General features: G+C 47.9%; 1 protein-coding gene across 1 annotated transcript in view; it reads left to right on the plus strand.

Moving 5' to 3' along the window:
• Nucleotides 1-628: 628 nt before the first annotated feature.
• Nucleotides 629-26,730, plus strand: part of CCDC187 (coiled-coil domain containing 187) — a gene marked incomplete at both ends in the record, with an annotated part of 32,490 nt that continues 6,388 nt past the window's right edge. Inside the window, 21 exons of the mRNA XM_079544714.1 lie at nucleotides 629-647; nucleotides 1,347-1,390; nucleotides 2,157-2,250; nucleotides 2,690-2,759; nucleotides 3,318-3,844; nucleotides 7,988-8,116; nucleotides 8,777-9,180; nucleotides 9,548-9,639; nucleotides 10,151-10,830; nucleotides 11,215-11,314; nucleotides 14,302-14,403; nucleotides 14,850-15,010; nucleotides 20,087-20,193; nucleotides 20,615-20,725; nucleotides 21,013-21,097; nucleotides 21,570-21,706; nucleotides 21,795-21,982; nucleotides 22,467-22,554; nucleotides 22,778-22,944; nucleotides 25,490-25,674; nucleotides 26,175-26,300. Coding sequence (XP_079400840.1) covers nucleotides 629-647; nucleotides 1,347-1,390; nucleotides 2,157-2,250; nucleotides 2,690-2,759; nucleotides 3,318-3,844; nucleotides 7,988-8,116; nucleotides 8,777-9,180; nucleotides 9,548-9,639; nucleotides 10,151-10,830; nucleotides 11,215-11,314; nucleotides 14,302-14,403; nucleotides 14,850-15,010; nucleotides 20,087-20,193; nucleotides 20,615-20,725; nucleotides 21,013-21,097; nucleotides 21,570-21,706; nucleotides 21,795-21,982; nucleotides 22,467-22,554; nucleotides 22,778-22,944; nucleotides 25,490-25,674; nucleotides 26,175-26,300 — 3,616 coding nt within the window. The remainder of the gene's footprint in view (nucleotides 648-1,346; nucleotides 1,391-2,156; nucleotides 2,251-2,689; nucleotides 2,760-3,317; nucleotides 3,845-7,987; nucleotides 8,117-8,776; nucleotides 9,181-9,547; nucleotides 9,640-10,150; nucleotides 10,831-11,214; nucleotides 11,315-14,301; nucleotides 14,404-14,849; nucleotides 15,011-20,086; nucleotides 20,194-20,614; nucleotides 20,726-21,012; nucleotides 21,098-21,569; nucleotides 21,707-21,794; nucleotides 21,983-22,466; nucleotides 22,555-22,777; nucleotides 22,945-25,489; nucleotides 25,675-26,174; nucleotides 26,301-26,730) is intronic.

A 26,730-nucleotide genomic window follows, 5' to 3' on the forward strand; every position in this document is an offset into this window, starting at 1 on the left:
AGTTTGCCCTCTGCTGCTTGCTGCACGAACTGAAACGTGAGGAGCGAGCAGCGCCGACCGCAACGCTTGCCCTCGGATTCCAAGCGCTGCAACTTAACAACAGTGACACTAAAGAAGCAGTCGCACCCGCAGCCCGACCTTATCCGTCACAGAGCCCTGGGGAGCCCGCAGGGCTGTGTCAAGAAAGCTGCTGGCTTCTTTCCACAAATTTGCCTGCTGAAATCAGTTCTGGGCTCCTCTCGTTGCTGTTTGTTTTCCCCATCGTTCCCAGCCGTCTCTCCGCCGCTGTGGCCGTGAGCCCAGAGCCCAAAGAAAGGTGCGGCGGTGGCGGCGGGGTGCGGGGCTCCTGAGCACGGCCCTGTGCCTCCCAGAGCTCGTGGGCAGGGCAGGCAGGCCTGGCACCGCTGTCAGAGCAGGGTCTGGTGCCGGGGAGCTGCCCGCGTGTGGTTCAGCTCCGGGAAGCAGCCGAGGATGGGATGTTTGGTGCTGAGCTCTTTCTCGCAGCTCTCTTTGGAAGCGGCTGCGGGGATTTGGTGCTGCAGAGCAGCTCCAGCTCTTCCACAGATCCCAGTCTGATGTGCTCCTCTAGGTGCATTTCTACAGCTCCTAAGGGGACGGTGTTCCGTGCATGGATGAGGCTACAAAAGGTAAGTGTTAAGCAGGATGAGTGAAAATACACACGGGTGTAATGAAGACCTCAAAGGAAAGCAATGACTTTTTGGGCAATTATTGCAGGCGTGGATCTCAAGGAAGCAGGACTGTAGCACAGCTGAGGGATGGACGGCAGCTCTGCATCCGGAGGCTCCATTCCTCTGGCTGGTACGTGGGTAATGTGCTTCTGCTTTCCTCTCTGCAGTCATCGTCACAGTCTTGGATAACTTTATTTCATACCAAGGATTTCTTGCTTATTGAAAGGTTTTCTTTTAATCTGCATGTCTGGACACACAAGGGAGCAATGCTTTGCAGTTTGCAAGCATTGGACGGTTGTAAATCTGTGCTTCTAGCTCTTGGAACAACGTGCAGCTCCCCATTTCCTGCTGCTTTCTACCAGTGAGAGCTGCTCTGGGAGTTTCCTCAGCTCAAAGACAAGAACTACCAGCAAAAATCAATGGGGGCTTTGCTGAACAAGGTCTAGCATGGCTTCAAGAGCATCAGCTCCGACAGCACTCAGCACACACTGAAAACATGACATACAGACACAGCCAACACAGTGCTCCAGGAGCAGTTCAGCAGTTCAGCCCCCAGCTCTGCGATCCGCTCAGAGCTGAGCACACGGTAAAGTTGTCTGTAGTGAAGACAGATGCAAAGGGATGCTAAAAAATGTGTTTTATCTCTTGTTTCCACAGATGTGACCCAGGCTTGGAACAGTCTTCAGAAAGCCAAAGCAGTGGTACGTGTGGGGCAGGGAACGTTAGCTGTCACACGTAGTGCTCTGCCACATCCCTGTGCATCTCCTCTGCAGGGTTCTCTCCTAGAGTAATTGAAAGCAGTGCAAATGTGCTGTTTGGTTTGTTGCTTTGCAATGAGTGCACAACCTCTTCCATCACCCACTGTGTGACTGGAAGGGGATAAGGAGCAAAGCAAGGCATCTTACCAAACTTCCCAGAGCTCTTTCACAGGGATGGCAAGCACAAAGAAAGGTTTGCCTTGCTTATGGTGCAGCCCTGAGCAGAGCAACAGCTGATACCCGCTGAGCTGCGACATCCTCTGAGTTCTCCCTGTCCTACTGTCCTCTCAGTAAGGAACACCATAACATTTCCATCGGGTGCAACCAGCTGCAGTCATGGAGTGGATGAGCAGATAGCATTATCCCAGCACAGTGCAGACTGATGCTGGGATTGTGCTGTTGAATTCACTGTTAGCAGCAGTGACTCGGAGCTTAAGCTGCTTTTTAAAATCATCTCTGGTGAAGCTGTGAGGCAGCCATACAGGCAGAGTGCAGATAATGGAGAGAAAGGTGATTTCACCTCTTACCTTCCCCATGGGTCGCATTCTTTCCAACTGCAGGAAGCACCACCTGGAACGTGCTCAGGCATGCCAGAGCTTACCAGTAACCAGGAGCTGCAAAATTAATCAGAGGATTGTATGCCAGCAAAAGGCTCCCGTGAACAAAAACATATGCTTCCTTTCAAAAGAGAAAATCTGTCTTTTCACAGCTACAAAGGATCGAAAACAAATTTTGTCATCGGACGCGGAGCTGTGCCAACTCGCAGGCAGCCAGGGGGAAGCTTTGGCTTGGAGAAAGCTTTGGTGAGTTCTGAGTTACTGGGAGAGTGGAGAGCATTGGTGCTGGAGGAAGGGATCGTGGCTGAGGGAAGGGTGCCTTCTCTGCTGTCTGCTAGAGCTGCATAGGGCATGAGCAGCCCCACTTTGCTGGGCAAACGATGCAGTGCTGCTGCCCACCAGCTGCAGCAAAGCAAAAGCTGCTTGTGCTTTGTCTCCAAGGCTTTTTCCTGTTGACAAAATAAGACAAAAAAGCAGGCAGTTTACCCAAATTCCACAAGACTCTTAAAAACTCAATGATGGGCTGATCCACTCTGAGCTTGGCTGGGGCTTGTGGGTTTTCACATGGATCCTTTTTCTTCCTTTGAAGCTGTTTGAGTGAGAGAAGGTGTCCAAAGGGAGAAGCCTCCCAGGAAAGTGAACTGTTTCAATTTCCTAATATTGACATAACTTTGTTACACTGTAGATGGAGAGAGAAATAGAGATGAAACAGCTCTGAAGGAGAAAAAGAGCAGTGAGGTTCCTGTATCCTGCAGGTGAGTGACCTCAGTGCGCAGCACCTGGGGATGGGATGACAGAGGCACACAGAAATGGGTTTAAAATTCCAGGGTGCAGGACTTGTTTAGCACCTTACAATTTATTATTAAAGAAATAAAAATGTCACCAGATCATCCACCTCCAGAAATGCTGAGCACTCCGCCAGTGGAAGCAGCCCTTCCATCAGCTCCCTGCATTAGTCTGTCTGCCTTTGTCCCTGCAAGCTCATAGCAGCTTGTCAGACCACAGTTCCCTTTGCACTTCCCAATTTTATCTTTATTTGCCAAATTTCTGGTAGCAGACAAAATGCTGCTCCTATGAACAAACCAACAACACCAGCACAGTGTGTTCTGGGAGCTCAACTACCACCCATGTAATAATGCCCCGCGTTTAGACGCTGCGTTAAGGGTCATGGTTTAGTGGGGAGATATCACTGGTAGGTGGATGGTTGGACTTGGTGATCCTGTGATTCTGTGTGATTCTGTGTGATTCTGTGCCTGTTCAGGCTTGTTCTTTTCTTTAAGAAAGAGTAACTGTGCCTCTCTGTCCCCTGCCAGGTCCCAGCCCAGCTTCCATGGGAGTCGTGCTGCCAGCCCCAGCCCACCCATGGCCCCGCTGTCCCCTGGGGGATGCCCACCTACAGCACCAGCCAGGATGGGGGCTGCAGATGGGTCACAGCTCATTGCGCAGAGCCTGAGGGAAGATTTTGGAGAGTGGGCAGATGCAGGAGGTCATGAGGTACAGAAGGGAAAACATCGCTGCTCCCCTCATCGCACGCATTGCCCCCTGGCAGGGAGCAGTCAGATCTCAGCCCCCGTGTCTGTGGCTGTCCTGCTCCCTGTGCACTACCTGCCATCAGCCAGGAGCCTCAGCGACCAGAAGCTGGAGGAGCTGCAGAGAAAATCATCCTGGAAGAAGTTAGAGCAGCTCAGGAGGAAAATCCAGGAGCAGAAGAGAAACCAGCAAGCAGCTTCTCAGGAGCAGAAGTGCCTGATTGCATCCTATGCTCGAGAGCTGCTTCAGGACAGACCCCTGAAGAGAAAGGTGTGCAGGATGCCTGCCCCTTCTGCTCCGTGTCCCAGAGGTCAGTGGCACAAGGCACCGGGCAGCACAGCCTTTGCAGCAAAGCTCTGCAGGAGAAGCTGAGTGAGCATGGTGGGGATGGGTTGGTGGTGGGACTTAAAGGGCTTAGAGCTCTTTTCCAACCTTTGATGATTCTCAGACCGTGGAAGGCTGTGCTCCCATCCTAACTGGTTGCATGGAGCTTCCCATCTCCCATGCCTTTTTGCCAGGCAGAAAGCACAACATGAGTGGCATAAGCACATGGGAAATAATAGCACAGCAGTGCGGAGAGGCATCACAGGTACTTAAGGCAGGAATCGTGTAGCTCAGAGGCATTACTGAGGATTTAGTAGTTCATTCAGTGGAACTAGCGTGGATCTAAAAGCAGATATAATTAAAATTTTAATCCTGCTTTGCTGCTAAGTTTGGGCCTGATGTACCACTCACCTGCAGCTGTCTCATTGGGTTAGTGTGAGTGTAGCTCTCAGGGTGCTGTGTGGAGAGATGGGATCCAGCATGGTCCTGTGAGGAGTCCATCCCATTGCACACAGAATCACAGAATTGTAGGGGTTGGAAGGGACCTCTAGAGATCATCGAGACCAACCCCCCTGCCAAAGCAGGTAACACCCACTCAGCAAGCTTCAGGCAGTGGGATTACTGAGGCTCTGCCGGACTAGGGAAGAGGAGCTGAGAAGCTATCCATAATAAATCTTATTGCTGTAATAGCATTAGTGTTAATTCATTGGGCGCTGCCATCCCTGTCACACACCACCAGCTTCCAGGGGTGTTTCCCTCAGATCTGTTCCATCACACTTTTCCTGGTGATGGATGGGAGCATTCAGCAGAGCTCACTTCTGCGAGCACAGCCTCGTGCTGTGCTGCCTCCCAGCTGATACAGGCAGTGCTTTGAGCCCTGCTCAGCCTCTGGCGGGTGCTCAGCAGGAAGGCAGATTTGTTTTGTTTTCAACCAAATCCCTGAATGTAACTGTCAGAGAACTACCAGGGGAGTGTTAAACATATCCAACCTTTTACTGACTTCTAATTTAAGCTTCACATGAATTCTTGTCTCCATTTTTACCTCTTGGTTGTAGACCAAAGAAAGAGTGGCTCAGCGCGGGGGACTCAAACACAGAGCCAGAAGCAGCCCTTGCCTTTGCCCAGGTCCTCTTCTCCAGGGAGAGCAGCAATAGGTGAAGGTAAGAATGAAATTCATGGGAGATAACACAGATTGATGGAGCAGAGATAACAACACCTGCATGCACACCTGCCAAAATCTGGATCTGGTTATTAAAATGATGCCAAATCCTGGGAGCCGCAGCCAAGGAACGGAGCCTGGTTAAATAAAGCAAGAAAGAAAGAAGAGGGAACAGACAGAAGTGAGCATTTGTCCAAGGAGGCAGAAGGTGATCAGAGGCAGCACAGGGATGCAGGGCTTTGTTTGTGGGTTGGATGCAGGTGAAGCATGCTGAGGCCCTGGGGGGTCATGCAGGGCTGCCTGCTGCCCCGTTCTGTCATTGGCTTTTGGGTAAGGTTTGGCAGTCACTGCCACGTGCCTCCCCCAGGCTCTCTGTTGGTCTCACCGATGCTCACAGGTGTCATCTAAGAACAGTCTTAGTGACCTTCAAGCGTCTGTCACACCATTGCCTGTGGCAGCTGAATTCCAGGCCTGCCAGGATTAAAAATAACCAGAAATAGAAAATAAGCTTCATGTCCTTGGTGGGAAGAACAGTCTGTCAGCCACTGAGCTCCCAGCTGAACTCAGAGTGTCTCTAAAAGGCACATTCTGCAGCACAGGGGCTGGGAGAACACAGGGAATGCAGCCTTCCTACAACAGCAGCAGGAGTGAGGTTCCCACGTGCTCCTTCGTGGAGCTTTGAAGGGAGTTCCCTTGCTTTGAAGGGTGTTTCCAACGCAGATCTGAACTATCGGAGCGATGCTCCCTCCTTAGTGCCATCATTCTGCAGCAGGAATGGCTGCATTCCAACTGGGTGGGCAAACAGTGGAAGCGCCGCGGGTGCTGCTCAAAGTGGACAAATGTATAACTGCTGGCAAACAGGAGGCCAAAAAATCCAAGTTATCCCATGCCATGCAGATGAAATGACGAGTACGGCTGCATCATGCACTCTGCTGCCACAGCCCTACTTAAAATGCATGAAATATATAATAATTTCCTCCTCCCTCCTTTTTCTTTTTTTTTGTTTTAATGGATTGTTTGAAAAATGGCTCGGTCTTCCTCTGAGAGTGGGTCATAATAAGGCCGTGCCACATGAAACATTCATCATTGTAACTGCCAGTGTCACGGTGCCTTTATTGGCTATTAGTTTCTGTCAGTGGAAGAGCTGAGGCAGAGCGACGGGAGATGAATGAGGGGTCGGAGGTCAGAGCCAAAGTACTCTGGAATTTGATGAATTATAAATTTGCTGTAGTTAACAAAAAATTAAGTCACAGCAGCTATAAAATATTCATCTGTTCGTAGGTAGGGAAAAAAAAAAAAGCCAACACTGGGGAATATTTAAATCAAAAGGTTTCCTTCTGTAAGTGATTTCATCAGCAAGTCGGACTGTTCTCAAACTTCGGTGTGAGTTTTTGTGAAATGCTGCATAGATAAAGAAGATCTCCGAGGAAGCAGGCTGTGGGGCAGTGCAGGTTGTTAATTGCAACGTGTGTTGTTAGAGCTACAGATGCATTTGTCTGTGGCATTTGGAGGAAGTGGGCAACTTGATTGAACTGTGCATGTGCGGCTGTTTGTGAGGGTGGATGGTGACAGGACAAGGGGAATGGTTTTAAAGTGGGACAGGGGAGGTTTAGGTTGGATATGAGGAGGAAGTTTTTCCCCCAGAGGGTGGTGAGGCACTGGCACAGGTTGCCCAAGGAGGCTGTGGATGCCCCCATCCCTGCAGGCATTCAAGGCCAGGCTGGATGTGGCTCTGGGCAGCCTGGGCTGCTGGTTGGTGACCCTGCACACAGCAGGGGGTTGAAATGAGATGATCACTGCAGTCCTTTTCAATCCAGGCCATTCTGTGATTCTATGTCCCTGTTCATTGCAGGGGAGTGGGATTTTTAAAGATCCCTTCCAACTCTGAGGATTCTATGATTCTATGAACCATGATGATGTAACAAATAAACGCCTCTCCTGCATTTTAACACTGCTGAACAAGAAAGTAAAGTAATACAGTGAGGTGTTTCTTTAAAAATGCAAGCTCTTTAAAAACTCCGAGCCCATCAGATTCTGTCAGTTCCCCCCATGCTTTGTGCCTTCAGAACTTCACAGATCTGCTGGGTAATCCCCCTAGGAGGCTCCATGCATTTGTAGGAAATGCCTCCAGCCCTGCAGAAGGGATGGCAAACATCATCCCTGTGCCTCGGGCTGCACTCCCAGGCTGCAGAGCTGAGGTGAGCTCCAGTGGGAACCTGCTGTGCCCACAGCACCGAGCCCAGCGCTGTCGCTGCAGCCATGTGCCCAGCTGGCAGCTGCAGGGAAGGACAGCCCTGCTAAGCAGTCAGCCTCCAAGAGTGCCTCCTGTCTGAGAAATGGCTCTCAGAGGTGCTCTGCTCTGACAGCTAGAGACATGGATGTGTGCGTCCAGGAAAGCAGACTCAGTCAATTGATTTTATGGCTCCTGCTGAGCACTGTTCCGCAGCTTTGAACTGAGGCTGGTAACTGTTTCAGTGTAAAATCTTTCCTTTGCAAAGAAGCTTGAATATTTTTGCAGGGTAGAATTTGCAGGGGGAGGGAGCTTCCATGCAGATATCAAATAACTTTCCATTTAGTCCCTTTCTGCTTGAGGAGCATTTGCAATAAATACATAATTATGGCAGTGCGAGTGTTGGCGTGCTGTGAATGCAATCTGAAATTATGAAGTAAAACGGTGATAAATGTTGCCTATTATGTGACACCACCTATTAGGCAAGAATAATTTGTTTGTGCTGCTTGCTGCATCATTTATTTTTGCATTATATATACATGGTCCCTTGTCCCGTATCATTCATTGATTCTCCACGCTGCATCCTGCTGATTCTCACCAGTTTAAAAACAAATCTGTTTGCTCCAGTGATTTTGATGTAATTACAGAGAATTCCAGCTCTCAGGTCCACCAGAATCCCAGCAGGCTACCTGCAGCCACCAGCACAGAAGGATGCTCCCTAACGCTCATGTCTGTTTCAGGTTCAAAGCTCTCTGGTGCTTCTGCATGGAGGGAAGGGCAGATGTTAGCCAGGAAGCTGCTTGGTCCACCGCCTGCATTTCCGAAGCTGAGAAGCAGAGCTGAAGAGCAGAGCACTGGAAATGCCTATGGTACAGTTGTCCTCTCTGCTACACTGCTTGTTTCTGGCACACAAACAAAAATGTGGTTGGCCGTTTGTGGAATGAATGGCTTCAAGGTCTTTCTAAGCAAGTGTAAGAGGTTTAAGAGAGAGTTTCATTGCCCTTGTATGTTACATTCTATACACAGTCCAAGGGCCACTAGCTACATCATTTGTACAGTTGGACACTGCCAAAATTAGCAGAGATTTGTCTTCTCTCTGCAGCACTGAGGATTTTACAGCAGTCCTCAGCCCCGTGGTAGGAGATGTGCTGTGAGATGCACACAGATACAGGAGCTGTCTCACCACCAAAGGAATAACACCACTGCTCTTTCCAAATCTTCCACAGGGCCCAACACTGCAGTGTCAGCAATGGAGAACAGCTCCAGAGAAAATAGAAAAGAACCAGTGGGGAAAAGCCCTGAAATCCAAAGCTGTGCAGCTCCTCACCACGGCCCTGCTGGAAGGACCAGCAGTGCACCAACCAAAGGTGCAAAGCAAACACTCAGGAGCCTCCATTTACAGAGCCAGTGCCACGATGTCCACAGGCAGAGCAGGCTCCTGGGAGATACCACGAAAGGAAAGGTTCTGCAGCAGCACCATCTGCCTTCACCTGGACCTCAGGACGTGACTCCCTCTGCCTTTAGTGCAGGAAAGAGAAGGGCTGCATCAATAACAGCTGGAGCCAAGACCAACAGCTCTGGAAGCTGCGGGAAAAGCACATCTCCTCAGAGGTGGACCCCTGTGCAGAAAGGGTCTGAGAAAGAAAACCTGAAACAGCCTCCAAAGAGGAGGGTAAACCTTAGAAAACCTCACCCCTACAGCCGTGATGTCGTTCAGGAGTTTATGTGTCAGAAGAATGAAGAGAGAAAGAAAAAAATGCTGGAAGAGAAGAAGTCTGTAATGCAGGCGGTGGAAATGAGGAATAAGAGACTGCAAGAAGTATACAGGAAACAGAGAGAAGCTCTTGGAAAGAGAAAGTGCTCTGAGCAGACGTGCGAGCTCATCAGGGGAGCAGCTGCTGCCAAAGGAAGTCCTCAGCGCGCACTTGAGCAAGTAAGTCATGGAGGAGGGCTGGATTGAAAGCCCTTCAGTCCTGATCACTGCAGCACCTTGCAGGAGGTGAAGCACTTCATGCACGTGATTTGAAGTGTTAGGGAGGTAAAATTTTATCTGGAAAAACAGAGCAATTAACTTTTAATTCTGGCAAGAGCTGTTGTGCTCATTAGCAAGGCTGGAACCCGTGACTTTGGGGTCAAAAGCCTGGAAATCTCTATTGCTGCAGTAAAAGGAGCAGGTTTGTTGTTTGACTTGTGTGCTTTTCTGGTTAAATGAACCTATTATTAAGTGGAACAAAAGCCAACCACTGCTCTTGTGTTGCCTAGCTATGTAGTGCTTACAGGAATGGTCACTCTCATTTCAGGAACAAACCAGTGGTGAAACCCTGAAGCACAGTTTCACGGCCTGGGTGGAAAAAGCATCCCCTACTGCAGTGCATCGAGATCCCAGGGACAGGTACTCAGCACTGACTGCACTCCAGAAAGCATTCCCACCAAGCTCTGTGTACTTTCCATAGTGTTGTGCTGCAAACTATAAAACCAGAGCAATGGACGAGTCCCCTGTCGTATCTCACCTCTCCCTCACTGCTCCAAATCCAAAGTGGTCACAGAGCTCTGTGTGCTCAGCTTTATCAGCAGTGTTTGAGCAATGCACAGCCCACTTCTGTCATCCTGAAGTGCTTCTGGGCACCAGGGCTCTGCAGACTCAGGATAACATTGCAGTCTGCTCTTATGCTCTTACATTGCTATTCCTTGTCAGCCCCAGGCAGGACTCCAACTCGTCCCCTATTCGTCAGCACTTTGTGCTCTGCTCTCAATCTGTCATTTGACAAATGTATCTATAGACAAATTTGTCTCTTTTTCTTTTTTGAAGCTGGGGATACTGCTTAGTGCAAAAAGCTGATGTTTCTATTCGGGTTTTGGGGGGATTTTGATTTATTTTTTCTGACATTTTTCTATTTAAACAGGAATCAGCTTCTAGAAACTGTTCAATCACTTACAAACACAGAGGCATTACCTTCTGCAACACTACTGACATCTGAATCCTGGCTTCCCAGTCCTCTGAAATGTCAGGACTTGAGGGACTGCTCCCCCCCAGCTCCAGATACTCCTCCTCTGAGCTTTTCTCCTCCTCAGAAAGATACAAAACCAGACTACTCAACTTCTGGCCTTTCTCCATATAGAAATAAATGGGAAAATCAATGGGACCGAGTGAAAGCCATACACAACCTATCCAAGGAGCTCGCAGAAAAGATTGAGATGGCAACTAAGAGGCTGAGTGCAACAAGCAGTGGTAAAGATTCTGCTGGTAAAATATCAGCAGGGATAAACTGGGACCTCTGCAATGAATCTTCCATCCCTGAGCCAGAGGCACCCAAAGATGAGCAGGACGGGACAATGACTGCACAGATGCTGCTGGGAGCCCCAGGCCTTGATGAGTTACATGTGCCATCAGACAGGGGATGTGACGGACCAGGCAGGATTAGCCTTGTGGATGGCACTGAGGGAACAGCAGACCTGGACAGAGAGAAGAAAACAGCTTCTTTGTCTGGTGGGAGTGCTGTGAGCAAAGAGTGGCCGTGGATCACCCACAGGATAAGGCAGAGACATCCCAGTGCTGGGGAGAGCTTGAGCGGCACGTTGGAAGGTAAATAATGTCAGTAAGATGAGACAGGGAGACTCTTGGTACCATAGCCCAGGGCTTTCCTAGCTGTGAATCTTCATCATAGTGTTGTGTCTTGGACCCCTGGGACCCCTGGGAGGTGGGTCTTCATAGCTTCTCCTGTATGGCCATCTTGTTATATTATCTGGTTTTGCCACTGATTTTGGGCACGTCACTTCGTCTCCTGGTGCCTGGCTTTCCCAGCACTAAGAACTGGAAGCCTAACTCATGTGCTTAGAAATCGGTGGATAAGAAAAGCTATATGGAAGTGCTCCCACATAAACGGGCAGAGAATTGATGCCAAAGCGTAGACATTTCATTTCGACAAAGAGCATGTTTATTAAATGCTTTCATTTGTCTTTTTAAAAGGTTTTCCAGTGAATAAAGGCTCCGAAGTGGACATGAGCCTATTGCATGAAAAGCCAATATCCAGCCCAGCCTTTCCATCTCACGGATTCCTTGCTAGAAGGTAAACAAATTTGGATGTATTATTCTCTGCTAAATGCACCACGCGCACGCACAGCTAAAATGAATGGCACCAATTCAGCCTGGAGCCAGACTGCTCCTTCCTCCTCACCCAGAGAATTGCCAAGTAGGCAGATTTTGACACAACAACAAGATATACTGAAAGAGGGACCCACCTATTTTTAGAGGGCTGGAAGATTGATAGGAAGGTTTCAGTCTCCTAGAGATGGATTTCCCCTACACAAGTTTTCCCCCTGATGCAGGCTCCCAGCTGTGCAGCAGTGTTGGGCACCAGATTTCACCTTGTGTGCTTACCTGCCTCTCTATGACACTGAAGGTGAAGCTGCCAGAAGTGCAGCAGTGCAGGACTTGAGGCTTGCATCTCCTGGCAGCACAGACCAGGCTCTGCCAGCACTGCAGGAGCTCCATCAGCACTGTGCTCCTGAATTATTACAGCCAGCAAAGCTGGCTGAGCTCAGCAGAGCCCCTACCTCAACCAACTGGTACATCAGCACAGAGGAACACCTCAGAAAGATCCCTGTGATGCTATAAAACGCCTCTGGAGAGCTGATGCAGAGGGTGATGCTTGAAGTAGGTTAACTACGTTCTGTCTGTTTTGCACTGTCTCAAAACATCAGAGCCCTAGAGAGCACACAGAGCGCACAGCACAGTTCTGCTCTGTTTCTGAGTAATAACAAAGGATTTGTAACAGAAACGTTTCTGAAAAGCAACACGTAGATCTCACCTCCCTCCACAGCCTGGTAAAAACCTCCCTCTTTCACCATATGGCATTGACAGAATAATAAATTGATTATCTTTACGCGTACCTAGTTAAATCTGCACTGATCTCCTTCTTGCAGGGGATTAAAGACTGATTTAATCAACTGAATACTATAAAGTCATTTACAGTAATTGTTTTCCCTCACTTTGCTCCAAAAGTGGGCGAAACAATCTGGTTGCAGCAGCTCCACAGCCTGTGTGTGTGTGCAGCAACACCTCCTCACAGGCGCCCGATTTCCTCAAGCAGAGCTCGAGGCAGAGCACAGCAATTATGGAAAATGTGTTTCAAAGCAGGAAGTTTGGAGGAAGGACTGCATGGACTCGGGCTATTTTTAGTCACCCAACGTTAATTCAATGGTTAGTGTAAATGGCAGTAGACAGAGAACGCTTTGCTGAGATGTATTAGGTATTTTTAGGTAGGGAAGTGCTGTGTGTGTGGCTGCTCCAGGTGGGATGTCCCTGGTTGCAGGGATGCATTAGCTCATAGGGATCGCTATCCACAGGTCAGACCGTGCCCTGTCCTGCTGATAGAGAATGGCAGAGACCCAGCAGGGCCACGCAGCCCCTGCAGAGAGGTCTCCCTTTGAGAATAAATCCTCCAAACCCTCAGAGATTAAATATGACCTGGACAGGCATTACCCAAAAGGACATCTGTGCAGCAGACCGGCCTCTGCGTCCCCATCTTCCCATTGGGAGAGGAGGAGGAGGTGCTGTGCTGGGGGGATGGCCCAGCTCTGCCCAGCACCCTGCAGGTGGGACTGAGCCAACTGCAGCAGTCCGTGGCTGGGTCTGAACCCCTCTGTATGACGATGTGAGGTTCTGGGGAGAGGAGCAGTGGGACACCAGCAGGTGACTCACAGTGCTCCTCGCTCAGCTGGTGTTTCCTTAACCACTGGTAAATCCGTGTGTGTACATCACCAGCGTAGCCAAGGGCAAGGTTAGAAACGTGATGGTAACAGCAGTTGAGTTGGATCTGAGTTGTGCTGCTGCTAGCTGCCATATTGCTGTGTGCCTGCCATTGGTTGGCATGCATATTCCCTTCAAGAGTTCATTTAAACAAAGCCACCTGCTCAAAACTGTTTGCCAGCCTCATTCACGAATACAAAACATCCAGCATTACAAAATCACCGCTCCTGAACATGACCTTACCATGGCTGCTTACAACAGCACGGTTTTGTGTTTACATGTTTCATTAGAGCTGTGAAAACAGCGATTCATATTCATGCGAGCAGTCCCACAGGTGCATCTTTCCATAAGAAATGCTCCCATTTCATGCACGGCTGCTCTGCAGTCTGCAGAGGCGGCTGACGGAGATTTGTTGCTGATGCAAATGACTCACTGATGGGAATTCTCCAAACCGCCACGAAATGCTGATGCGATTTCATCCTTATTTGGATTCGGTTGCCTATCGGAGTGGCTCTCTGTTTCTTTCCACATCTCCGGGGAGTCAAACAGATCATAGCACTTTTGCTGTACGTTCATTTAATGAAGTGCCCTGGGCAGCCTTATGGCCCAAGGCAGAGCAGGCAGGGAGCAGGTGGAGGTGCTGTGTCCTGGGGCTGCCAGGTGCCGGCTCCTCCTGCATTGCTTTGGGTGGTGTTGATCCAAAGAACCTCGCCTGGCAACTGGGGTGATTTAGGGATGATTTATGCCCTCTGCAGAGCTGGTTGTGTTTAGAGGAGAGGGACTGTTGGTTGTGCGGTGTCTTCTCGTACAAAGTGTTGACTCCCAGTGATGTTCACAGCCTTCCCAAACAGAAGCAGACATTTATCAACAGCCAAAGGAAAAAGTGGCATTGACTGAAAAGCTAACGCAACAAAGAGGCAGAAACGCTACTCAGCGTTTTGCCCAACCAATGCTAGAACTGCTTTGTAAGAAATCCCTTTTGCCCCTTTTCTTTCTCCCCACCCCCCTCTGCTCCCAGTGCTTGAAGACCACATCCAAGGCGCGCTAGCGGAGGCTGCGCTAATCGTTTCAGCTGTTTCTGGGTCATGACAAACAAAGAAAAGCTTATTAACAAGAAAAATGAAATGAGATTTCCCTAAGCTGATTGCTGATTAAAAAAAAAAATAAAATTCCACAATCATTTTTTTCTGTATCAAAAAGAAAACATCTGTCATCATTCTGATGTGTCCCCCACCTGCATTTCAAGCTGGGGCTGGATCAATAAATGCCCATTTTCACACCTTTGCTCCTTCCTCATCTTTTCAGTTCAGCTCAGACAGTTATGGATAAAAACAAAGTCAGGCAGTTACCTGAGAGTGTGGTCAGGACAACCGTGCTGAAATATGGAAATACACTGACAGATCTCAGGTGGGCCATGGCCATGCTCAGCACGGTCCCAGGCAGACTGGAACTGAGATCATTACGTTGGGTTTCTAAAGAGATTTTGGAAACGTCTGCCAAGTTTCAGAGCCGGACTGTGCAACCAGGTGCCAACAATGGCATGTGATGTACAGTGCAACCCTAATAAATAAAGCTTAGGAACAGCAAAGTTGGTTTTGAAAAAGGCATCTCTTGCAGAGCAGTCCCAGAGCAGGCAATGAGCGTTCCTGGCTTTCCTGACAATACTGAGGTGCAAGAAGGGCAGCTGTGTACATGGGCAGCCGTGACTTTTCTGTGGGTCTTTTGTTTCTGTTTAACAAAATGAGGGAAATGGGAGTTTTGCTAAAATGAAATAAACCGTTCTTGAGTTCAGCAGATGCTTATACCCGTGCCTGACCTCAAAAACTCTCTCAGTAACTGTTACCTCCACACAGCCTGCAGACAGACCCTGCAGCTCAGAGGTGTGGGGCAGTTCCAGCGCTGCAGGATCGAGGGGCAGCTGCCCAACGCCATCCCTGCATGGAGAGCCTGAGGACAGCAGGCAGCCGCACACTGCAGCCCTGCAGAGCTCGAGGCAGCACTGAGCAGCACTGCGGTAAGGGGATGCTTCCATGGGGTGGGTGTGTGGTTATTCTGTGCCTCCCCCCCCTGCTGCCTGTGCTACTGGGAGAGAATCAGCAGCTAGCATTACCCCCCAAATGTCACGTCCAATTTCACTGATACACTCTGCTAAAGATGCAACAGGAGTGCTTTGGCTTTTTCTTCAGTGCTTCACTGTCTCACAGAGGTGAACTCAGCAGAATGTCACCTCGATGATGGTGGCAGCCACAGACTGCCCTGATGGAACAAACCTCCCTCAGATCTGAGCCATCTCCATCCCCTTGTGGCTGCATCTGAAGGATGCTTTGCAATTAACGCCCCATGATTAATACATTGGGTAAGCGTGGGGTGTTATCCGCCTTGTGCAGCACAGAGCACTCACAGGGGGTGACAAAGGATGCAGGCTGGATGAGGCTCAAGCCAAGGGAAGGCCAAGGGAAGGCTGGGTGCAAAGTGCCACTTCTGCTCACAGCAGATATTTGCATAGAAACAAGGGGAAGTTTGTTGCTGAAAGGGTTAAGCAGCAAACAGCAGCACGCAGGCCTGCTCTGGCTGGAGAGATCGCTGCTTGCTTGCAACAAACAGCAGCAGATGGTGCATTGTTTTAAGGGCTTTTCTGAGACAAAAGAACAAGATCAGATAACCTTTCCTCAAAGAGGGTACTTACAAAAAGCCTTTGCTCTTATTAAGGATTCTTCATTGTTTTCCCCACAACATTTTATAAGTAATATTGGATTTTGAGATTGGTGGGGAAGCCAGCATTGTTTGCTGCGCTTCTCTCCGGTTCCCGGGGGACCACACGGGTTCCTCTCAGGGTTGGACAGAAGTCCATTGTCCAAAGTGTTTACCATCAACGAAAGACATTGTATTTATTTACTATTAATATGGAAAGGCCCGGTTCTGGAAGCTATGGCAGACAGACAGCCCTCTGCCCGCTGCTGCCCCTGCACAATGGGAGCAGCTGCCTGCTGCCTGCGCCAGGAGACACCTCCACCTTCCCTGGGTGTCCATAGGAGCTGACAGTGAGCTCAGCCCAAGCTCTGACCACGAGCCCACAGCCCCACAACAGCCGTGTTGCTGCAGATGAGGCACACAACTGTCATCCTGCACACAATGTCCTCCTGAAATATGGGTCACCGGTGGATCTGTTCCCCACTCGTATCTGGAAAAGGGCATTCAGACGCAGGGCTGCATTGTCTGCTGTCATGCATGGCACAGCAGTTGCTTCTGTTCTCTTTCACAGGACACAGAAGTTGCCGTGCACACGCAGCGTAATGATGTGTAATTATAGAGCCAGGGCAAAGTATAAATATTTACACGTAGAAGGCACAGGCATCACCTAGCTACTAATTGCTGTGCCAAAGAAATTACTTCTTCTCTGTTGTAAACACGTTCGGCAAAAGGACAACTGGCATTTTCACATATAATAGAATACACGAAACTGATGTTCACAAGCTATTTGTAACTGCTCACTGCTTGAGTGGAGATAGTGAGCCTGTCCTGAGCTCTTGAATTTTGTTTTTGAACACAACCAATGTGAAACCCAGAACTGTAAATGCCATCTGCACATGGACTGCGAGTGGGAAAGCCCACTTCAGTATGCCAGGCCCTCATTTCTTCCTGTTATGTATCCGAGAGACAAGATGTAAGCTGAGAATTGCCATTAAACAAGTCTTTTGTGAGTGCTTCATCTTCCACACAGCTACTGATTGAGAGCTGTGGCATTGGGAACCCAATGGAATGCTGCCCATCGTTCTTAAAATGCATAATCTTAACCTGGATCACAAAAGGTGTATGTTCATCTCTACGATGTATCCGCTTAGCTGCTGATCCAGTGCTGTCTCACATCACTAGAGGGAGCTGCCTTCTTGTTTGTGGGAGAGGGAGGCACGATGAAGTTAACGCCATCAGCACAGAAGTGCAGCAGCCAATGGTCCTCCGACTGATGGCTCAGAGATAAGAGAGCTCTTCGTGTTTTGCCACAAAATAGGCACCGCTTTTTGTAGTTCACAAAGCTTGGGTGAGCTCCACCTGTAAAGTCACCTGTAAAACGTTGCCACAAAGCATGTGGATACGTGTATTTCTTGCTCTGTGGGTCCAGTGTTGCTTTGCCACACAGAGCGGGGCTTTGTTACCCATGCTGGGCATGCAATAGGCTGAGGGAATTTAATATAACAGATAAGACACAGAAGGAACATTTCACAGAAAGTCAGTGTGCTGGTTAGGTCCAGGTGCAGGCCCATCTCTTGCTAGCCTGTGGCAAGAGCTGCTGACTTGCTGTGTGTGAGATGTCACACAGGGATGGGTCAATAGCAGGGTGACGTATGGCCATGTGCTGCAACATCTGGCTGGAAGCTGAACTCTGGCCAACCCCATGCACCAGAGGATTTAAATATAAGCACAAAACGTGCAGAGGACAGGAGTGGCACCGGCCACATTAATCCCTTAGTCCAGCAAGCAGCTACCCCTCAGTGACAAGTGGCATGCCAGACATAGTTATAGAAGAGAGAAGAAACTGCAGATGTGGAAATACAGATTCTCCAAGGTACTCAAGGATGCAGATGAGGGCATTGATTTTCCTGGGTAAATAAGTGTAGCTCTCAAGATTAGAGTCTCTTACTTAGGGATTGCTCTTGGCTCGGGTCTTGTTAAAGGAAGGACGAACAGCTGTCCTACTTGGTGCTGCATGTCTCAGTTTGATCTGGAGTCTGCAAACCTTTGTATCTCTGCTCACCTGTCATCACTACAACTCAGTTCCTGCACACCAACAAAGTGTTGAAACGCCTGGCTGGGATTTCACCCACCCCATGCCTGAAGAGCTCATCAAATAATAGGTCAGTGCAGTGATGACTGAGAGAGAGAAAGACTGCCTTGCCTTGGGCAGCAAGTGGTCTCTTAGTGCTGGGTCTGTGTCTCCATTACAGGAGACCTTTCTGTACCACTGTCACCCCACCTCCATTGACATCCAGGGAACGATGCAGTAAAAGTTGTGCTTCCATCTGAAGCAGCATGGAAGTAGTTTGGTAATCACTGCTTTGGACTGATTGCTGACACGGGCAGAAAGAGGAAAAGCTGTCCTTGAGTAGCGCAGCAGTAAGTGCTTCTGCCTAGCTTCAAGTGATTAGAAAAATGAGACTTTTAGCCCAGCTTTTTTAATTACATGTCACAGAGATTCTACAGGGCTTTGCTGAGATTCTGCAGGTGCAGCGGAAATTGATTTAATAAATAGCTTTTTTTTTTTTAAAGACAGAGTGTATGTACATTGAAGCTATCTGGATATGCAGTAAAATGCCATTCATCATACGTGAATTCCAGCCAGATGGTATTTTCCTTAACGCAGGATGTTGTAACACAATGAATGCATCTGGCAACAGCCTCTGTTAGGAAAATGATGTCCAAGAGGAGTGAAAACATCTCAGAAAAAAACTTTGTGTTCACCTTGAGATCAATCCTGGTGGTCAATCTCTGAATGGAACACCAATAACATCATTCATGAGGCACAAATGGAAAATACTTCCCAGTTGTAAACAGTGCCCTAATAGATTCCCATCGTTCACACGTTGGTATTGAAATCTACTCAGACAAGTTAGCACCAATAGATCTGCTCCATACCTTCCCTTTATTTATTTGGTTTGCTGTGACATCATCTTATTTCTCTGCGCTGAAGAGGCCACCCTCACGTTGAGCTTTGGTAGCTGTGAGCATTGGATAATCTGAGTCAGACCCCCAGAGTGGGAAGCGTGAGGTAAAACCAACAGTTGTTGAAAGCAAAGCTCCTGTAGGCCGTGTGATGGCTGAACCATTCTGTGTGATTTTGCCTTTTCAAACAACCACCCAGAACTGGGAGATTCACATAAGCAAAACTGAACCCTGCGTGTTGTGGGTTTACCCTGGGATGTGGGGTCATTTGGATTGAGGCAATCTGAACGTGGATACAGATTATATCTGATGTTACCAAGTCAAACCTATTTCTATTTATGACCCACACTTCATTTATGACTCTGGTTGCTGTGACAGTGGCACAGCTCAGAGTAAACACTCAACCTGTTTGCATAAGCTTAGCAATTCATCTGAGAAGCCTAAGGCAGTCAAGAATATATCACTGGTAAACATTACATCACCTATACTGTAAAAGGCAGATGAGAGAGTCACAATAAGGAAGTAGCAGGGAAACAGGCGCACCTGGAACAAGGGTTGTTTTCCCCACATAGAAGCAAAGGCTTTTCTCCCCCGTGACAAAACAGAGACATCAAGGCTGCAGCCCTGCACAGAGACAGGATGGAGGGCACATGTGATGCTGTTAGGGCTCCCCTAGAGATCACCAGGTTGGGAAGCTTTTCTTCTTTTGTAACCAGTGGATCTGATTCTGTTCACGCAGTGAAGGAGCAGAGTGACAAAAACACACCCTCTGGACTTCAGACCAGAGAACAGTTGGAGCTCCTCAGTCCTGCTTCCTGGCACAACCCCCCCCGAATCCTACCCCCTTCCCTCTCCCCACTGCTTGCAGGACTGCCTGCTAACAGATTTCTTGACAGGATGGAGGTAGGGACGATTTCCTTCTTAAATACATGCAGAAAAGCTGGTCTGAGAATAAAGGCAGATGTGAGATTTAGGAGTCTTCCAATTATAGGTCCAGGAAGGATTCAAAAGGAAAACGCAGGTACAAAAATGTATGTATCACCCTCTCGCTTTCAACAGCCCTGTTTATGTCCGTGTGTTACAACTTCAGAATGCTTTGAGAAGCACAGCCAGGCCTGAAACGCAGCAGAGCTGGGAGTTGGACGCCTTGGGACCCTGCTGAAAATATCCTGACTGCTCACAAGGTGTTGTGTGCCCAGCTGGGACCCAGCAAGCCACCCCTCCTGGCAAATCCCTAAATCCCCATGGACTTTGACAGCATAGGAATGCATTTTCAGGGTAGCATCCCACTGGAATCCGAAACAATCTCCTTCTGCTGCCTCCCTCTCCTAAATTCTGATACTTTCTTCTGCTGGCACCTATTAAATACAGCATGGATTCTTTTTATTTTTTTCAGTTAAAATATGGTGACTGTTAACATTCACTTCGTAAGTTTCTGCAGGTGAGGCAGACCCTAGCTGTGCACAACTGAAAGAGAAACACAGGAACCATCTGCACAACTTAAAACTAACTTCCCTCCTGCTGGCTCACAAACTGAAGGTACAGTAAGCAATCCAGACAAAAAGCAATTTCAGTGCTGCTATCAGAGGTTAAAAAATAAAATGAAATAAAAATTGCTGGCTAGCCAAGGACACAGGTGTGTTCAGGCCATAATTGGCATCAGCTGGTTCTGCAGCAGGTTTATAAAATCCATGTGGCTGCAAGGGAGAGCTGCAAAGCTTTATTTACTGTTTGTTAATGCTATATTAGTGCAGGTGGCTACGAATGCCTTGTTTTGTGCTAGCTGAGGCAAAGGGAAGTGTTTGAGCTGCCTTCCAGAGGGTATGCAGGATACAGCAGGGGTTGGTGGCACAGTACCTGTGCTGCTCTCTCAGGGTTTGCTGCCCTTTGGCACCCAGCTCTGAGGAGCCATGTGACTCAGTTAAAAATACCATATGCAGTGTGTCATTTCCTACCATAGGCATATCAGCTCCAGCAGAAGCAGTGGCTGGCAGTGCTGAGTGAGAAAGCCAAGCTAGAGCTTCAGGAAAGCCAGAGGTCTTTGAGTGACCTGCTTCAGAACGATTTAAAGGTGAGTGATTCCAGTTCCTGTGCTGCTGCTTCTGGATTGAGCCAAGCATCCTCTGTGCTATTTTTTTTTCCCCTATGTTTTATACACCCTAAGGATGAGTGATGCTCCCTGCCCTCCGTACCCAGTTACTTCACTGTCAGTAGTACCCATCTCATCGGTCCTTGAGCTCACAAGGAATAACTGTTAAAATAAACATATCTGTACCCAACAGGGTAAGGGGAGAAGGACTGAAAGTTCTGCCTTCCAAATAGATCGCTCACATCTATGGACCATTTCTGTTTCTGCAGCTGCGCAGCACTTCTAAGGGCAGCGATTCCCCTGTGCTGAAGCTGGACCATGCAGAGCAAACATGGGCAGGACAGCAGTCTGCAGGTGACAGCACAGCTGGCAGGTATGGGACACAGTGTGCAGTGCAGCCTGCAGCGGTGCCATCAGATGCCTCCTCTGAGGGTTTTTCAAAGAAAGATGGGGATTTAAATTTTCTCTCTAATTGCAACAAGAAAAAAATGTCCTTCCTCTCGTACCTTCAGTAATGAAGAGATGCGTTCCCTGAAACAATTTCCATTGAATGTGGAGAGAGATCAGAGCCCGGTGGACTCCAAAGCTGTGGGACAAAGGAAATCTCTGGGAGGAAGGAGTTCATTTGGCTCAGCCCTTCATGAAGGTGAGCTCTGAGTTAAAGGATTTGGTGGCACAGTGTAAACAGTGGTGCTTTCTAGCATGGCTCACGATATACTGTAAAATTCAAGAGTTGGAACCATTAATCACAAATTTCAGTCATTTCTCTGTTTCTCTATTTGTTAGATATTCTATTTATGATGACTTGAAACCTTCCCATCCTCAGGATCTCTGCCAGCAGAGGACAGGGAGCCATTGCATGGCCACCAAGGGCTGAACCTGCTGTCAGCTCCAACAGAGCTGCCCCACGGGGATCCCTGCACAGCAGATGTCTCCAGGGACAGCAGTGACCAGGACAGCCAGGTAACATCAGCTCTGCTTCCACCCTACTGGGCTTGGATCTTGTTGTATTTTCGGTCCCTGTGTGAAACTCGCTCTGCTCTGTCCCCAGTGGAGTGATGCTGGCCGGCACTATGGACGTTCCAGCTCCTTCTGCTGCTTCAGCCTGGCCATGGCAGAGCAGTGCCTGAGGGGAGAGGAGCTGCGTGCCCACCACCAGGCCGCCCTCCTGGAGCTGCGCAGGGGAGCTGTGCGGGATAAAGCCAGAGCTGAGCTGGCCTGGCTGGGCCACCAGAGGCGGTGAGGGAAGCTGGGCAGGTGGACCTGCCCTGGGGAGGGTTCTGTGATGGAGGGGTGCAGCTTTTGCTCTGTCAGAATGCTTCCTCCTTTAGGGGAAAGAGAGCAAATATAAAACCCAATTTGTATGGAGTGTGTGCTGGTAAAAAAGCAGGAGAGGACCTGCTGGTTTTCTTCTCTTCAGAGCACGGCAGAAGGGGCAGCTGCAGCATCCCAGCAGTGTGAGGTGTCCCTTCCTCTGACCCTCAGGGTGGTCTGGTCTCCTCGTGTGGGTCGGCCTTCCGTGGTGATGTGCCCTCACAGCCCAGCAGGACCTTCTGCAGCGCCTGCCATGGCTACTGCAGCTCCACAGCTCTTTGGAGAGAAGCTTTGCTCCTGTGCATTATAGCTGCTTTCCCCCACTCTTCCCCCTCCCCCTCGAAACTATTGCATTCATGGCATTAAATTATCCACCTGACTATGGTACCTGTCCTTCTCTGGTTCTCAGCTGTCTGGAACTCCTGCAAGACACCAAGGGAGCCTCTGCCACGGCTGAGAAGCAGCGCAGAGTCCTAACAGAGCTGAAACAAGAGCAGGTAATGCTGCAAGAGCATCTGGGGCTCATTGCATCCCCCCCTGCTTCATGCAGCACTGGGAGGTGGTTGGAGCAAGATTTTGTATCCCGTTTTTGTATTTTTAAAGGGAAAAGTTTACTGGTGTTATTTCATGTGCACTGTTCCGTTTGTTTCCTACCTTCTGGTGTTTTTTAAAATTTATTCTTAGCTCTCTCCTACTGTTTTCTTTCTCTGCTTTATGCAGGTAGAAATACAGCACCTGCAAAATATCTACAGGGCGGCCCATCAAGAGAGGAAACTCTTAATAAAGCAACAAAGAGAAATCTTAATGATACAGCAATCAACAGCGAAACTCCGGGAAGAACTGCATCATCTAACTGGGAAGAAAAAGGTTATCAAGTCACTTAATGAGTGATAGCTTTTAATTGTGTGGGTGCAGGTCGTGCTAGGCTTGGACTTGTGTGCTGGACATCTGCTTATTCTCTTAATAAACAGGTGTTCTTCGTTATTAGAATTGAATCTAGGGTAAAGATTCTCATAAAAGCTGGATCTGAACAGGACTTCAGCATCTCAGACCATTCAATTTTTACATGAGATTGTTTCCATTAAACTAATTCTTAGCCTGTTGATTACTTTTGCAGTCCTAATGAGGCTGTTAGTAGAAGTCTCAATGCTTTTTTTGGTTGTTTATGTGGATAGATAATAACAAAGTCAGAGCTGGCACTGCAGCTAATACCCAGGTGAAAACTTACGCAGTCCTTTTCCTTTCAGCTTACCAGGAGCCCAGCAACCGAAGAAGTAATTAAACCAAAGATGAGACAGATTTCTAATGCTATGTTAGGTTCCCCCTTGGCAGAATCTTCAGGGCCTGATGCATGTGGGGATAAACAGAATTATGTCCAGCTAAAGAACAAACAAAACAGAAAATATGATGGGTAAGTAAAACCCATTCCGCAGTGATAGCTGAAGACAAAAACCAATCCGGTGGGGAAGGCAGGAGCAGTTATAGCCCAGATAATTGTGTGAGGTTTAAATGCTCCCAAGAGGGCGTTTTATAATGATAAGTTTTGAAAACCTCCGTGGTCAAGCAGTTGATGCATCAATATCCCTGCTTAACATTCTGACCGATATTGCCTCATCGATTATTTCGTGTGTCCTCTGTTTGTTCAGTCTGCCATCTCGTATCTAAAATGGTAAGCTCACTGGGGCAAGTACCAGCTTATTGCCAGGTATATGAGCAGTTCCAAGTAAATTGAGGTATAGATCCATATCTGGAGATATATAAAGGTTACATACTACTTGCTAAACTCTTCAAGTAGAATACGTTTACCAGCGTATGCCATTTCCCTAGGATTATCTGTATTATGAACTGTTAAGCAGTTCTGTGGGACTGAAGCCCATCTCTGTAATGTTAGGAACAACTGTAGTTTTGACAGCAGACCTATGCCAGTCAATTTCCATAGCATTAATAACCTGGATATTTTTTAATGATGCCATACAATGTCTGATGATAACGCACATTGTCATGATGACTTCTAACTACAAGCTCAGAGCACTTTGCAACTATATATTAATTAAACTTCAAAATACCCAGGTGAAGTGAGTAGAAACGTATTGATTTAATTGGTGAAAATCACTCCTTTGTCATCCACTCTAAGGTTATGTATCACTTAACCCCTCAGAGCAGGTTTGTCTTTCGCTTGGGATTTAACTACAGAAGGCTTTTGTGCTACATGGGGCTTCATGTTATGCATAAACTGATGCTTAGAAGTGTCAGTAAAATACCCACAGTCACGTGCAATGTGGGAGTTCAGGGAGAACTGTTTTGAGAAAGCACTGACCTCCCATTGCCCACATGCCATCACCCCAACACCCCCATTTGCTTTGCCCTGAGCAGGAGGTGCTGAGCAGTGCAGGTGAGGACTCGCAGTGTTCGTGCTGCTCAGTGTGGCTGTTGTCCAAATGGTTCAGGTGAACAAATGTCCAGTTTGCTTCAGGAGAAGCGACTGAAGACAACAGGAGAAGCTCCCTCATGTGGTGTTCCCCAGACCCTGTGCAGACTGGCCACTACACTGCCCACAGGGAAAGGCTTTCAAATAAATCCCGTCATGGAATTGATCCATAACTCATGGTGTTATTGATTACAAGTCACAGAGATCTTTAAAAGGTTTCTTGGCTGTGCTTTTGCTTCTTATTACTGACAAGCCTGCTCATAGGAGAGCAGCATTAGCATAAGTCTGGGGCAGACGGGGCCTGGTGGATCTCAATGCACCCAAACTCTGTCTGCTGCATTACTGTGTATGGATCTGTTTCCCATATAAGTGTGGAGTGGTAATGATGCCGTTCACCCCCCGTGCAGGTATGTTAATATTTCATCCTGACCAGGAAGATCAAGTTAATAAGCAGGGCTGTCAGGGAATGGAAGGGATTGGGAAATGCTATTTAAAAAATAAAGTGAAGTAATAAATAAATTGCTAACCTGCAGAAAAAGCTGCTGGTTTGGGGTTTCAACAGTAGATGTGAAATACAAGAAACAAGGAACATGGAGCTTATAGTTATGAATTCTTGTAAGCAGACAAGTATTTGGCTGAGGATTGAGAATGAATCTGCCAAATTGGGATACTTGGTTTCATGTCCTTAAATACTTTGTAGTCATGGGGTTGGTTTTGTGGGGGTTTTTTTGTTTGTTTGTTTGCATTTTCAGAGCTGATGACTTATTTTCTAATCTTCTGTTCTAGTATGCCTGTATAAAATACAGTCCTGTGAGTGGAAGGGAGAGAGAGAAATAACCGGCTTTTATAAGCATGTGCGTGCAAGCACCTGCTACTAGTATAGGTACCAGCATGGGCTACCAGAAACTCTTACTTCATGTCTTCATTGACTTTGCAGATGCATGTTGTGACTTGGGAACACAAAGAAACTCCCAGTCATGAATTCCTTGTCTGACTGTTTTCAGCTTTTCTACCAAGAATAAGAAAGCACTGCTACAGTACCAGCAACAGACAGAGGAGCCATTGAGTTTGCAGCAGTCCCTGGGAGCACGAGGTCCTGATGTGTTTGGAACAGTGGCCAAGAAAGCGTGTGATGCTACCAGTCAAACCACAGGCATGGTCTTAGTGATCAAACATGCCACAAACGCAGGTACACAATTCAAAAAGGACTTCTGTAGCCAACTGTGAACACCTAGTCAAATTAAATTACTGGAGGTGAGAGTTGAAACCTCAGCAGTGCTCTGGAGCAGTTCAAATGATCTTTTAGAAGAGGACTGTAAAGCTGAGTAGCCTATGGGAGAGAACTTGTGATGCTTATCTATTCCTTGTTTGTCTGCAATGTGGGATTTGGTACGAGGATCTGTTCAGGATTAGCAAGAAGAAAGTGTAACAAGCTGTAAGTGGTCTTGTTGGGGTGGCGTTTGTGCATAGGAAGAGAGACTGCATAGAAACTTCTGGAAGTGAGAATTACAGTTTCTGCTCCATAACTGGAAGATAAATAAGGGGGTGGTTGGATGAATAAGGTCAGTGCCCCTTCAGCTTCTGTTGGGGTGACAAGGAGTAGGAGCAAAATAAAAACAGGGAAACAATCAGTTTAGGGTGGAAGGCTTTCGCATCTTCCTTCTGTGCTGAGTAATCTGTACATTTCAGGTAATGACACCTCATTCTTACAAGATCAAGAGAATGACCCTGTGACAGTGGAGAAAGCACCCAGGGAGCAGAGAAATGGCAGGACTTGTAGAGAAGAACAGGACCCGTGTGGTCCATTTCAGGCACGTGCCAAGCTTATGGTTTTTCTTACCTGTTTTTTATCTTTGCATAAAATTTTCAAGGGAGGAAATGCACAGTATTGTCTGTCATGGAGATATCACACTTGGAACTCAGCTTGTACATAATGAAGTTGACACTGCGTTGAAGTTGTTGTGCTGTATTGCCTTAAGCCTGGAGAAATTTCAATGGCAATTCACCGGCATTCTTCAGTTTTCTTGTTTATTCAGTGCTTTTTATTTTTTTTTATCATTGCCTCTTCAGGCTGGGACAAGGAAGAAAGATCTTTCTCTTGATGGCCAAGACAGTGAAAAAAGGTCAGCACTGATGTCAAGTGAATCTACAGTAATGGAAACTCATTTAAGGAAAGAAAGTTCATTAGCTGAGCTAAGGTACCGTCCCTGTCAAGATCAAGACCTCCTGTCCTACCTTCTGCTGC

This window comes from Tetrao urogallus (assembly GCF_951394365.1).
Source record: "Tetrao urogallus genome assembly, chromosome: 19".
Classification (NCBI taxonomy): Eukaryota; Metazoa; Chordata; class Aves; order Galliformes; family Phasianidae; genus Tetrao; species Tetrao urogallus.